Source organism: Coccinella septempunctata, chromosome 1 (assembly GCF_907165205.1).
Source record: "Coccinella septempunctata chromosome 1, icCocSept1.1, whole genome shotgun sequence".
In the NCBI taxonomy this organism is placed as follows: domain Eukaryota; kingdom Metazoa; phylum Arthropoda; class Insecta; order Coleoptera; family Coccinellidae; genus Coccinella; species Coccinella septempunctata.
Window position 1 is genome coordinate 65,989,378 of NC_058189.1, and position 14,203 is coordinate 66,003,580.

General features: G+C 36.1%; 2 protein-coding genes across 2 annotated transcripts; one reads left to right on the plus strand and one right to left on the minus strand.

Annotated features, from left to right (window-relative positions):
* The first annotated feature begins 995 nt into the window (after positions 1-995).
* Positions 996-10,224, plus strand: LOC123307594. The gene is made up of 5 exons (XM_044889970.1): positions 996-1,360; positions 2,041-2,807; positions 6,865-7,315; positions 9,286-9,486; positions 9,635-10,224. Exons 1-5 carry the CDS (start codon positions 1,150-1,152, stop codon positions 10,162-10,164), a joined length of 2,160 nt encoding a protein of 719 aa, XP_044745905.1. The 5' UTR covers positions 996-1,149; the 3' UTR covers positions 10,165-10,224.
* A 540-nt stretch (positions 10,225-10,764) lies between these two features.
* On the minus strand, positions 10,765-12,009 carry LOC123311332 (SOSS complex subunit B homolog). Its single transcript, XM_044895234.1, has one exon. It carries the CDS (start codon positions 11,744-11,746, stop codon positions 11,120-11,122), a length of 627 nt encoding a protein of 208 aa, XP_044751169.1. The 5' UTR covers positions 11,747-12,009; the 3' UTR covers positions 10,765-11,119.
* Positions 12,010-14,203: the final 2,194 nt, after the last annotated feature.

Sequence of the window (14,203 nt, forward strand, 5' to 3'; positions counted from 1 at the left end):
TAAAATTAAGGATACCGTCTTTTCTTACCTTTTTTACGCATGGGTATAACTTTCCCGCCTGTATGTTGTTATAAAAAGCCATCACTGGTGTAGAAACATACACTGCTCAAAAATTGATAGTGATCACATAAATTTCTTTTAATTCGTGGCTTTTGTTAATTATCTGTTATACATGTGTTCTTTCAGGAAAAATTGGCATATTTTAAGGTGTTTTTATCATAATCCTTTTTTATTTATCAAGCTCTTGCCATCTGAAATCAACTGATTGTAGTAGGCTGCAGATGGTGGCATAAGAAACCATATGTGCATGTTATTTATTGCTTGACCTGTTTTTTTCTCGTTTAATTTGATTCTTCAGTTTATTGACAGGAAAAAGGTCAGGTTTATAGAATAAAAACCACTCCTTGAAACAATGCCGACTAGTTTCGATTTTATTCAAAAATCATCAAAATTGAAACAATGTTTTGATTACATGACTCAGACCATTTAAAACTAGCCCTGAGGATGATTTTTGAATAAAATCGAAACTAGTCGGTATTGTTTTAAGGAGTGGTTTTTGTTCTATAAACCTGACCTTTTTCTTGTCAATCAACTGAAGAAACTAATAATAAAGGTCTCAAATCTACACTTTCAGTTTAATTTGAATTGACAATAATTGAAGAAATAGAATTCATTACTGCGAGAGACAAACTCTGCCTCTGTCCCTCTGTATATCGATGCATCAGTCATGCCGAGAAGCCTCAAGCCTCATGTGTATAACTTGACCAAATTATTCGGTGGATACCTAGGATGGGGTTTTCCCTGCATCAAGTGTCCCGGCGGTTGAAGGTTGAATGTTTGTGAATATCCCTGAAATAAAATGATGGAAGCTCAGTGACCCCGCTATCAATTTTTGAGCAGTGTAGTTATTTTCCTGCGCTAAAGTAGGTAAAAAAGCGCGTCTGTAGAAAACATTATTTTCAAACCCCAAAATGGTTACGCCTATGGTGCCGTCATTATCTAATCATATTCCTTCGGAGTGATGCATACAGTTCTCAGTTGCAACAGATAGTAACCTCGAAAATAAATACAATTAAACACGAATCGAGATAGCCTTCGTAGTTGGCGAAGACAAGGTTAGGTGCCTCGCAAAATGTTGACCCCTTCGTTATGGATTTACAAGTTCCTGCTACATCTTCGTTAACGTCTAGTTTATCACAAGATATCGATGGATTTAGTACTGGAGATGAGAAATCTGTCAGTTTAGTGAATACTTCAGTGAATGTACAAAATTCAACGGTGCACATTGGAAACATCATCCAATACCACATCCCAGTGGGTCAGGTGGAGTCACAGGATAACAGTAGCGCACCTAACGAAAGTAAGCTTTTTAGAATCGACTTCCAAATCCCCTAGAAGCTTTTGTTTCTACTTTTGCTTAAATTTGTTCAAATTTGATTGAGATGGACACTGCTCAAGTAAAATTTTCAAACAGTGGTCTGATTTGGCAATAAAAATCTTTCATTTCCAGAGTTTAGTTCTCTCAAAAATGCACTAAATCTCGAAAAAGGTAAAGTTTCCCAGAATTGCATTCGTTCTATCACTTATCAGACAGTAAATTCAATTATAAACGTTATCTCCACGAAATCAGGAATATATGCTTTTATTAGTAATGTTATAACAAAAGAGGTGGATTTGACTCTTGATTTATGCACGAAAATATGAATTATCATATACCATAGACAATATTCGTCGTACAGGTAGGCTTTGGTATTTTCAAGGGGCTATATTTGGTGCTTGAAGGTATTGTACTTAGTCAAAATCAAAAAAATGTGAAAACGCCAGGGTTTTAATTATACCAGAGCATAAAGTAGGTGGTTGAGGATAGAGCACACTACAAACTAAAAGAAGTCCTATACTGCAGTTGTAGTACTGAGATAGGCTAGTAAATCGATCACTCTATTGCGTCCAACATTTCTTGACTCTAGCGTAGCTTCATTTCAAAGCACACCACGCTCGCAATGCCTTTAACATTACAATATTGTCTTTATATTTTTGCAGATGAATTACATACCGAGAAATACGTCACCTCAGCACCTGAAACTATCAAGAAAAGCGACATTTTTGTCGCCAACAAAAGGATCTGCATCACCATTACCGTCGTCTTCCTAGCGACCTTTCTAACAGTCAGCATTTTGTTGCTGAACATCATCCATGTTCCTGCCAAATCGAATAAAGAAACCACCAACGAAGAAAACCCCCCTGAACCCAAACCTTCTTACACCTTCGGAAACCTCACTGATCTCGACGGCTGCAACATTTTCGAGGAAGAAGACTGGGGTATGAAGCGTAACTTGGAAGATATAATACTGAAACACCCCATTCCGCTATTCATCATATCCCATTCGGCGACTCCTTTCTGCAACAGCACCAAAGCCTGCAGGGCAAGGGTGAAGCAGATGCAGGAGTACCACATCTCGACAGGAAGTCCGGATATCGGCTACAACTTCATAGTTGGCGGAGATGGGAACATTTACGTCGGTAGAGGATGGAATGCGAGAAACTTTCACTTAGGGAACCATTCCATAGGGATCAATTTCGTTGGGAATTACTTCAGAGACGAATTAACACCGAAGATGATCCAGTGTGCCAAGGGTCTTATAGCCTACGGTGTGAAAGCAGGATTGGTGGAAGATGATTATAAAATTGTGTGTCACAATCAGACGAATTCGAATCTGTTAAGTCCGGGTCCTAACGTGTATGCCGAGGTGAAGAATTGGCCGCATTTCATGGCGGGGGCAGTTAGTCGAAGTTATTTGTATGGGGAATAAATGAGGAATGTGGTGTAATGTAACATTGAAGAGATATCAGAGATAGGGAAGCAGCTGGATCATTGTTCTAGCCGAAATTTATAATTTAACGCGAAAATGGCACAACTCTTAGTTCATTATTGGTTTCTTGCCATATGTTGTAATTTATGCTATTTCTCTAAAATTAATATCGTTGTGGTTAACACATCGTTCTTTTGTGTTATGACAAAACTCGAATTGTGATTGTATGTTTTTTATACACCTTGCTGTACCTACTATGCAAATCAGATGAAAAATACAATAAATACGTTTTTTTTTATGTTTGTCGGCTCAGGGAAAGGAAAATCTATGACACCTAATGGTTGGTGCCCAGATCAGAATATGACAGCCTGTTTATTCTTATTTTGAATCGAAAAATCTTCTTCGTCATAAGGTAGGTATACAAAATGTTGCTGTAATAAGAGAAGTCTTTATAAATCGCAGTTAGTTTTGAATTGTCCCTTACTACAAGGTTTTAAGAAATTGTATTTCTAAATTTACGCCCTCCACGATATTACAATAATTCAAACTTGTATAAAAATAATATTTAAATATTTCAGATTCCGTGGTTTAAAATCCCGAGCTTAACTACAGTATGGACACCAACTGTGGTGTCTATTCTGTGGCTTAACTAATATTTACAAACTGCCTTGGTGGTTTAGTGGTCTGAAAAGCCGATCAAGCTACATTAGGTAGCGGGTTCAAATCCCGCCGAGGCTATGGCTGTTTGAAAGTTTGGGGTGGTCAAAAAGAATTTGAAAGGATATATTTGTGTGTGGATGGTCACAGCATATACTCATGGTATGAAGAGAAAGAAAAAGTAGTCCTTTACAATGTCCATAGTAGCCAAGCACGTTTAAAAAATTGATCAACAATTTAAGAGTTCGAGAGTCAATCGTTGCCGTAAAAAGTAATGAAAGTAAGAATCAGAGACTCGTTTAGGAATACACGCTATTCCAATTATTCCAACGCAGATGTTGAGATTGATTAAGAAGTCGTTATTGATTGACACTCAATTTTCGATACTTTTCCCGCACTTCGGTTGCAAGTTGTAGTCATTGCGGGAAGAATAATTTAATAATGAGTGGCGTTATTTTTTTCTTCGACCTTTTCTTATCCGTTTTCCTTCACTAATTTCAGTTTCTAAAGTATCACTTATTCCTAGTGCGGGAAATGAATGCAGGAAAGTTGATGAAAACTCAATGGAAAAATCAGCGGGAGATTCACGAAAATTTAAAGTTGAAACTAGAGAGAAGTACTTCGGGTACGACCTCAAATGAAATAGATATAGCTTTTCGGCGATGGAATAATTCATTTACATCTCATCGATTGGCCTTTGGGTTTTCCAAATCATTACGTGACCAACCTTATCGAAATTATAATGTATGTGTAAAGGTTTGCACACATTTCATTACCAATTTGCTGTTCATATTCGATTATATCCACATACAAAACATGAATGCAAAGAAGAAAAGTCCATTCATCATCGATATTAAAAAATTTCATTCGATAGTTTGACATTGAATAGTCTTGTTTTCCTGAATCAACCGGATAAACCGACCCACCGTCCATTGTTAGGAATTGATCAAGTAACAAAAATATGCAAATTGTATTTTTATTCATGGATTTAACTTGAATTTCTAGATTTACATCTTTTGAAAACATTCACTACAAGGATTTTCTGTAGCATTCTTTCTTAAATTAGGTTTGACAATTTTTTTTTGCTGGTCGAGTAGGTTCGATCTAAGTCGCCGAAATAATGAATGCGAAAAATATTCATACAGCAAATATACTGCTCCACAAGAGTTAGGGATATCGTTTTTAAAAGTACCTATGTAATCTTCGAGAAAATCGCTGTAAAATTATTTAAAACTCAATAACAACTTGAATCGATCCAAAAAAATCAGTATGAGACATTTCGTCAATCTGGACGCCTTCTTTCTGAAGTTTGGTTCTTTGCATATGCTTCATGAATGTTCTTATTTTGAAATTAAGTCAGTTTATCAACGGCTTCGATTTGAAACGAGTTTTCTGAAAATGCCAAGACGTAAATTAACAAACGCTGAGGCTAATAGGACTATCGGAATGCTACAGGGTGACCTAATAACTCAGGTTGTTGTAGCGGAAAGGCTCCAAGTCAGCCGATGTGTGATATCTCGACTTTGGAATAGGTTCAGGGAGACAGGTCCCGTTTTGGAAAGACCAAGGCTTGGTGGTCGACGAAAAACAACACCTGCTCAGGATCGTTTCATCACCGTTTCGGCGAGAAGAAACCCTACATCTACGTGTAGAATGGAATACTCTTCAAAATGCAGATGGGGTCCAAGTTTCCATCGAAACCATCAGACGACGTTTGAGAAAGGTGAATCTAGGTTCTAGACGTCCATTAAGAGGAGTTCCATTAACAAGTGACCATAAGCGTCAAAGACTGGAATGGGCAAGGCATCATATCAATTGGAACGATCAATGGCGTAGTGTCCTTTTCACTGATGAATCCAGATATGGACGATTTTCAGATTCTCGAAGAATAAGGGTTTGGACAATCCCACGCTTACCTCGTAATCGTCGCTATGTCCAAGAAGTCCATCCATTCCGAGGGGGTAGTGTTATGGTATGGGCCGGGATATGTTTCAACGGGCGCACAGATCTACACATTTCTCCTATGACCGCCTAACACTATAGGGGGCATGTCATTGACAATGTTGTGCCAAATTTTCACGCTGCTATTGGTGAAACTTTTCAATTTATAGACGATAACGCTAGACCGCACCGTGCAGCCATAGTTGAGAATGCGCGCGAGGAGCTTGGTATTCCACATTTACAATACCTCCGCACTCACCAGATTTGAATTGCATAGAACATGCATGGGATATGCTCCAAAGAAGATTAGATAATCATCAACCTAACCCAGAATCCTTAAATGATCTGAGAGAGCTTCTGCCCCGTTTATGGAACCAAATTCCTCAAGAAATGTTCAACATCCTCGTGTGTAGTATGCAAAGAAGATGTCAAGTTGTTATGGATGCTCGTGGAGGCCATACATTGTATTGATAGTCTTAAAATGCTTGAATTCTCTGGGAATAAAATTTCGCAAGCAGACCTACAGGCTAAAATTAATTCGCAACTTGAAATCATATTAATATTAATTTTCATCACAAAAATCTTATTTTAACTATATTTTTTTGCAATTTAAGTCAATATCCCTAACTCATGTGGAGCAGTTTATATTGAACGGATGCTACTCCTGACCAGTTTGCATTCCTTTCAGCAGAACAAAAGGAAATAAAGGTGTGGAGTCTGAGGTGACCATACCTAAATATGGGAGGTTATTCAAGTATAACAGTGACGTGTATTCGTGTATAATAATATTTTTGTCTCTAATATTCATTCTTTCTGTTTTCAAATTTTATAAACCTATGGCATACTGTTGAAATATATCGGATCCCTAACGACAAGTTTTATAATGAAACTTAAAGTCCCTTTATTTCGAAGCTTCCTTTAACCCTACAAAAACCCTATATACTACGAAGCTTTAACTTAAAAGGACTGCAAAATATGCAAACTTTCAGATTAAAATTGTAATTAGTTTTTCATGAACGTCCAACATGACATCCCAGTGAATCCCTGTATATAACCAAGTGCAATAGATACCTATTCTAAAAGGGAATTGATAGGAAGCAATCCAGCTTCTCACGTGACACTATATTTCATTTATCGCTAGTAATTGAACAAGCCCATTAATCGAACTAAACGACCAGAAGAGCATTTCCTGCTAATAAACCTTTCGAATATGAACTATTCAGATTTCCATAAAACGAACAGGTTTTCCAACCACACGTGCGCGCGCCACTGCTACTTAACATTTCTCAGATGTACTCGCGCTATCAACAAGTAACTTCAGGTTCATTCAATGGCTATTTATTTACAGTGATCATTGTTGCAGAGAATCGTTGCACACTGAATAACGATCCTCAATAATTATGTTATACCCCGTAAAAAACCCTAACGAAATTTACATGTACGGCTAAACTGAGAGCCAACGCTGTCCTCGGAAGTGATGGTCAAAGAGCTGGACTCCTTGTCCTGGAACTCCTACGATGAAGAAATCGGATACAACGCCAGTTTAGAGCGATCCAAATCCCAGATCGAGGGAACCTTTGTTCTTCAGCAGGCAGAGCAAGGCGAGGCCTGTCCCACTTTTGGCAACATATCGATAAGCAATGGAAGCGACATCCACTTCGGCAACAAGACTTTTTATCAGGGACCCGTGACTATAAAGCAGTTTGTTGTGACCGATGGTGACAAGTTGAAAAAAATAAGCGAAGGTGAAATTTTGACGAATGTTGAAGATTTGCACTGCGGGAGGGGCGTTTCAAACCCCAGTTTCGAAAAAGATTCCGCGGTGGAAAATGAAAATGCCAATGTCAATGGCAGCAGCGTTCGGGGAACTGTTGATAACGCAAGTTCTAGAATTGGATATCTTAAAGGTAAACACATAAACTTGTTGAATTAATCATGTAACACGGATGAATGAGGTAAACGCAATAACTTGCGGATAATTTATTTTTCTGAACGCTTTCTTCAGCTGCACATCACATCGGAAAAAACTATTGTAGAAAAATGCATTTCGTGGAATTTTTTACATAGGTTTCCCAGATGTCGACCTCAAGCCAAAAGCGAATGAAAGGTCAAGGCATAATAGCTAGAAAAATATTTATAAAATCTAAGTCATGCATTCTAAAAATTATGAACATTTAAAGAGAATCGAGAAATTCTACACCCTGTGACGGTATTTTTCACTCTTCTTCTTGCAATATAATACCTCTGCATGTATTTTCTGGCCTCAAATTTGAAGCCAGCTACTCCAACTTGGGATAAAATTTTACACTTTCCTAGGCAAATATCCAAAATTAATACTTAAACTTATTATACGTGAGTTTTGCAAGTAACTTGAGTCTTGAGTTGGCGCATTTAATATGGATTCCGAAATGGTATGACACGAAATTATTTCTTAAATGATGGAGTTTTGCATGCAGGCACTCAGTTTTCAAAAAACTACTCACATAGAAATGATTCTAGTGCAACCAAGGCTTTCTTCAACGCTGTTTGTAATTTGGGTGAGATAGGCAGAGTCATTTTATGAAGTGGAAGTAGCTATAGATTATCTCAATACTTTCAAAATGTCTTATTTTTGAATACATTTTTTTATATCACTTGGCGGCTTTTGACGTCGACATCTGGGACACTCTGCACAGTGCGAATTGCTTTAACTAGATACCAATATTATTCATCAACAATAAGAAATTTCCATACAGTAAACAATCCCGCATATATTCTAACAATCCGCAATTTTATGTGAATCATTTTTGAAAAAGTAGTACTTGTGCTACCATGATACCAATTTCAGAATATGTCGGTGAAGTAAAAGGGAATATAAATAATCCCGCATTTTCACGTGAGTTTAAATAGCCCCCCTTTGCCGCTCTAGTGCTCTTTGTAGAAATCAGAACACTGAATAAGGACATTAAATTAAGCACTTTGAGGCTTGAGCAGACATCCTATGGAAGCCAGAAGTCAATGGATATTCCCCTTTAAAATATGTCATCCTTACGTACCCCTCTCTGTTGAGAAATTATTGTTCTCACAAAAAAAGTTTACTTTTAGCAATAAATTAAACAAGACATTATTCGTTCAAAATGAATCAAGCTATAGAAAATGGTTTTTCAATGGTAAAATATAAATAAGGAAAAAAGTTGCTTGCGAAACAAATTTTAAAGGCGGTATTCACAAGCTCTTGAAATTATAAGGAAACACCACCAAATTTTTTTCATTGCCTTCTTGCTCTCATCGACTAGCCCTCATAGAATGTCTGTCCAATTTCATTTCAGTCAGGGCAGTTCAAAAAATAAAGAAATTTTATGAATAAAGACCCATAATATTTTTTGACAAAAGGAATCCTTTATTCGCAACTATTCATAAACACCTCAGTTTGAAGATAACGAAAAATCATCAAAAATTTGGTCTGGATTTTATATAATTAATTAAAAACATAATAAACGAAAATAACTGAAATTGCGCGATATTATTATTCCTTACAAAAGTGTAAAATTAATTGCTTGGCGTTATTATTTGCAGCTATCAAGGTCGTTTAGAGATGCCCATTCAACCATATTTATCTGCGAAAACCCGTTTTTGATTGTAACACTTCGTAGACAATAGATTTTTATACTATACTGAAAAAATTTATCTCACTAATGGTCTAGCTAGACTAGAGTTACTTGGAGTTCTTTAATCAGAGCATAACTGCTTTCAGATTTAAAATTTTTCAGCTTGAAATGCCCTTGAAAAATGTGTCCAAGATGCACCGTTCTTTAATCTAAATCTAGGCCATATTTTTGAGATACAAACTTTTTTTCAATCATTTTCACGCTGTAAAAAGTATTCCATTATGTTTCAGATCATTTGAAAAAACTCCTAGTCCATTACAGAATCCCCTTGGTGTCAATATGTTTACTCCTGGTAATTCTTTTATTATCAGCCTTAATTCTAATCCAACATTTGGATCCAGAAAATCGGGTTGTAAAACATGATGGAGATAAATCTTCAAAAAAATTGGATGATGAAGATTTCCACAACACTCCAATAGATGGACCAATAGGTAAGTTAAACCGTTTGAGACAGTCATGCTCTTCGTCGATTAACCATTGTCATTATATTAGTCCTTACACCGCATGCGGCAAAAATACCAACCGACCAATAATGAAATTAATGTTTATCAGCCCAGATTTGAATTTTTTCTGTTACAGATCCTACGAAAACAAAGCCTTTGGTTCTGAAAATGGTCAGCCGCCTAGAGTGGCTCGCTCAACCGCCCTCCCATCCAGCGGATCCCCTTCAGACACCAGTGCCGTACGTTATAATATCGCACACGGCCACCGAAACATGCCTATCACAGGCACAATGCGTTTTCCAAGTGAGATACATACAGACTTTCCACTTGGAAAGTAGGGGTTGGTGGGACATAGGATATAACTTCCTGGTGGGTGGAGACGGTGAAGTTTACGTTGGCAGGGGTTGGGACAAGCAGGGAGCACACACCCTGGGTTATAACAAATACAGCATAGGCATAGCTTTTGTTGGTACATTTATAGACAAGTTACCGAACAAAAATCAAATTTTAGCCTGCAAAAGACTGATTGAAAGAGGCGTGGAACTGGGATATGTTAAAAAGGATTATAAACTGCTAGGGGCGAGGCAGCTACAAACCACCCAGAGCCCCGGAACCAAGTTATTTGAAGAAATAAAAACATGGCCCCATTGGGCCAAGAATCCTTGATATTTTCCCTTGTGTACAAAAGATATATTATGTATTTTAAATATTACGTGGATATTTTTCTTATTTTTCAAATAAAATCAGATTTTGATTTATGCAGATTACGATTTCGACAAACAATGGGGCTTTTTAAGCACTTCAATGGAAAGAATGTCGATGCTAGATTTTAGGACAAAAATTTCAAATATAATTGTTTTGAAATATGTCACTTAGTAGCAAAAAATATGAGTTGAACTCTTAAATGTTATACTTTATGAAATAGTCCTTCAGAACTAAATGGAAAAATGGGATAACCTAGTTATGATAGCTTTATGAATCTACTTATCTTGAAAAGATAAAAAACTTAATCTCTAATTTGCATTAATTCTGCACAAGTTTGTTTTGCTAAGAGTATTAAGGTGGGTTCAAGCATAGACAAACTAATCCATCTAGTCTAGAAAGTTTCAAACGAGTTATTTCAATAAATCAACAGGCGCAGTTTTAAGTAATAATTGAGCCCTATAGATTAGATACAGAGTAATAAAACAGTCCTATCCTCGCAAACTCATTAGAAACGCATTAAAACATGCAAAATATAAAATGCTGTGAAAGAAAACAACCTTATCATTCCAATATTTCACATCTTTTATTTTGTAATAACTTCAAATCAGAAACTGAGAAATTTTGGATTTGCTGAAGTTTTTCCAGTTTTGATACATTCATTTCTGCTAATAAGTGACACATTGAAACAAAAATCACTTAGCTGATTCTGAAATTTATATTTGATCTCAATTTCAATTCATTGAGGGATGATTGCTTTCATAATACACTTGGCCAAATAAGGTCCTTACACTTTTTATATACATAAATATCTAAAAAAATCAATAAACCATCGTCGAGATTGAATTGAAAATGAGAGAACCTAGAACCTTCCAATAATCTGATAACAAGATCTATTTCTTTTGATTCCATTTCTGAATTAGTTACCCCTACTGTGTTTATTAGTCTTAGGATGGGTCCCTCTTGCTCCTCGTTTCCTCTTATTGTCGGTACTAACAGGTGGTCCATTACCAATTATTCGGTTTGTATTGTTTACTGTTGGGAGTTTCAATGTTGAATTTGTGTTGTTGAAAATAGGCTGATTTGGTACAGATGGTGGTACTGGTACAGGTGGTCCTACTCTTCCTGCACCATTGTTAGTTCCATTGTTCAAAGGAAGATTATTTGGTGGTCCGCACATTGGAGGCATTGGGGTTAAAGCTGGATTCACTTCACTCATGTTCAGCTGTTCATTAAACACCATACAAAATTCACCGACTTTCTGTAAATCTCCACCTTTCGAAATATATAAAGTGAGACAGTTTCTCCAAACGTTGACATAGCCTTTAGTCAAACACACAATATCACCAGGCATAAGTAATTGTCCCGCTTCATCCCAGATACTTGCATTTATGCATGCAGTACCATCTGCTACTTTAAACGTTCTTACCTCCCTGTTTTCTTTTGTAACAGTTGGATGACCTATTTCAAGAACTATAAAAATTACATTTATATTTTTGAGTCCTGGTCTCATATCCTTTATCAGAACCTGATTATTTTCCATCATGAAGAGTTTAACTTACAATTAATAATATAATAGAGAACAACTGTCATAACATGGATATTAAAAATGTAATTTCCTAACCTTCAACCTCCTGAAAACACATTATATATTCACAAGATAATATTCTAAATATTATAGAAAATGGTATTTGAAAGAGAATATACTGAAAATTATACGAGTGTTTTTATAATTACAAAAGTTGTTTAATAGTTCTATATTCTAATTTCTTCCAAATTCTGGAATTTGTCATATGACATATTGAAACATAGAGCTATAGAGCACTGATCTTCAATCAACCACAGACAGAAAAATTATACTATTACTGTCGCCAATATCCGGGTTCGAAAAAACAGCAGTGTAGCCAATCGTCTATTTAATGAAATTGGATGAGAGTAGTTTTACGATTCTGGCATGAGTTATGCTAAATCGTTGATTGAAGATTCGATGAAGTATTCAATCACCGGCTAAATGTTTAAATGCTCGATAATCACTATGCGATTAAATTGTTGGACTCGGAATGGATGAAAAGATTAATTAATCTTTGTCATTGGACCGGTTTATAAATATGAATCATCAGTTTCTGAAGGCTATGCTGCTGGCCATATTCAATGTCTCATGTCATCAAAATTTATTCAATTTTTGAAATAGTTAGGGATATATCCATCACAGTAAATATGATATAAAAAAAAAAGAAAATCAGTTTGCCTGATATTTGCATAGCTCAGTCACTTTTGTTACTGGTTTTTGCTGTTACATTTGGAAAATAACGTTTATCCTTGGTTTCTAATTGATTCCATTGCTTATGTAGGTGTTGAATGAACGCGCTTAGCATTTAAAAGCTAGGCATAAATGGAATAATCAATAATTATAATCATCACCTCACGACCTTCTAGAGATCAAATTATAAGCATGCAAATGGAATTATTGTTTTGTTAGTAGCTTTTGGATATGAGTAGATCGATTCTGATTACGATTACATATATCTTATTGAGATTTGGAAAGAGGAGATTTTTCACAAAATACTTTTGTTGTGTTCAGTATCATATGAATACATCATTGATGTTCACAAAGGTGTGGTATTTTGTCTTGTTTTTTTCAGTTATTATTTTATACCTTAGCCAAAGTTCGTTTTTTTATACCTTATATTCATTCCACGAGTTACAGGAACCAGCTGTGAACTTGTCGAAACCTCTATACCTAATATCTATCTGATGGGCAAGGAAAATTTTAAATGGTTGCCAATTTCACCACACCACCACATCACCACATCTGTGAAAATCGAAAAAAAATTGACTTGTAGGATTTTTTGTTGCGGCAAACTGACCAACCAGACTCAGCTGTTTCAAAGGGATTCATAACTCCAGAGTTTGCGGCAGACGTTAAATAATCAGACTTTTTGGAAATATCCCTGCCCCACAAGATGGAACTCTATGATTGCATAGTGCAGCTTACATAGAGAGAAGTAAATTAAATGAATTATGTTTGATAAGTTGCATAGGTTCAACACTTCTGATCTTAGACTAGAGAAGCTAATTTGAACTTCTGATTATATAATCAGAAATTCGGTGAAGTATTAAGTATTGAAACTGGAGATTATATTCAGGACAAACTTCTGCCTACTATATTGTCTCTACGAACCATCAAATCAGACCGACTGCAGGATTGCTATGTGATCCATTCCACTGTTATTATTTCACAACTGAGAGAGAGTTTAGAAAGAAGGTTGGATAAGTTTTTAAAACTGTCACAGGAAGAGAATGGAGCCATATAATGGCGTCATTTTATCATCCTAAAGTTATAAAATGCGTTAAAAAAATTAATTAACCTCTGTGAGTAGTAGTAATGAAGATAACGAATTTATTGTCAGTAAACAGGATCAATGACCAACCACAAAAAAATAAAAATGCGTTCACAAGAGTTTGTGCATAGATAACTTGTGTCATCTATGAGAGTTTGTGCTCATCAGGACCTGTTATAAGATCGTTTTCTTCAGCAGGTTTTATTCATTCCCGAACAAGAGACTGTTTGCCTGATGAAAAATTCAAAAATCTTGCGTTCCTGAAAGGAAAATCTTATTTTGGCCGAGAAATTGGCTTGGTGTCGGATTAGTTCTATTCTGTATTCTGTTTACACAACACCCGATGACAGTGTTGTGTATTTTAAATAAAAACAAGTTGAAATACTGTATTTTCTTTATCTTTAAAATATTTTCTATTTCGTTAGTTCAATTATATGCGAGTTCTCGAAATTATTTCCAATTTTTCTTTACACTGATGTTTTGGAAGGAAAGTCTTCGATTTTTGAGGGTAGAAAGGACCTAAATCGACTGAAAAACTAAGATAACTATAGCCAGCCTCCTCACCAGCAACTATGGGCCAGTGATCAGAGACAAACTGTCTCTGCCAGTGATCATCGATTCGTGAATTGCTGCTTAGTGGACACGTGTGATGTCATGCAAGG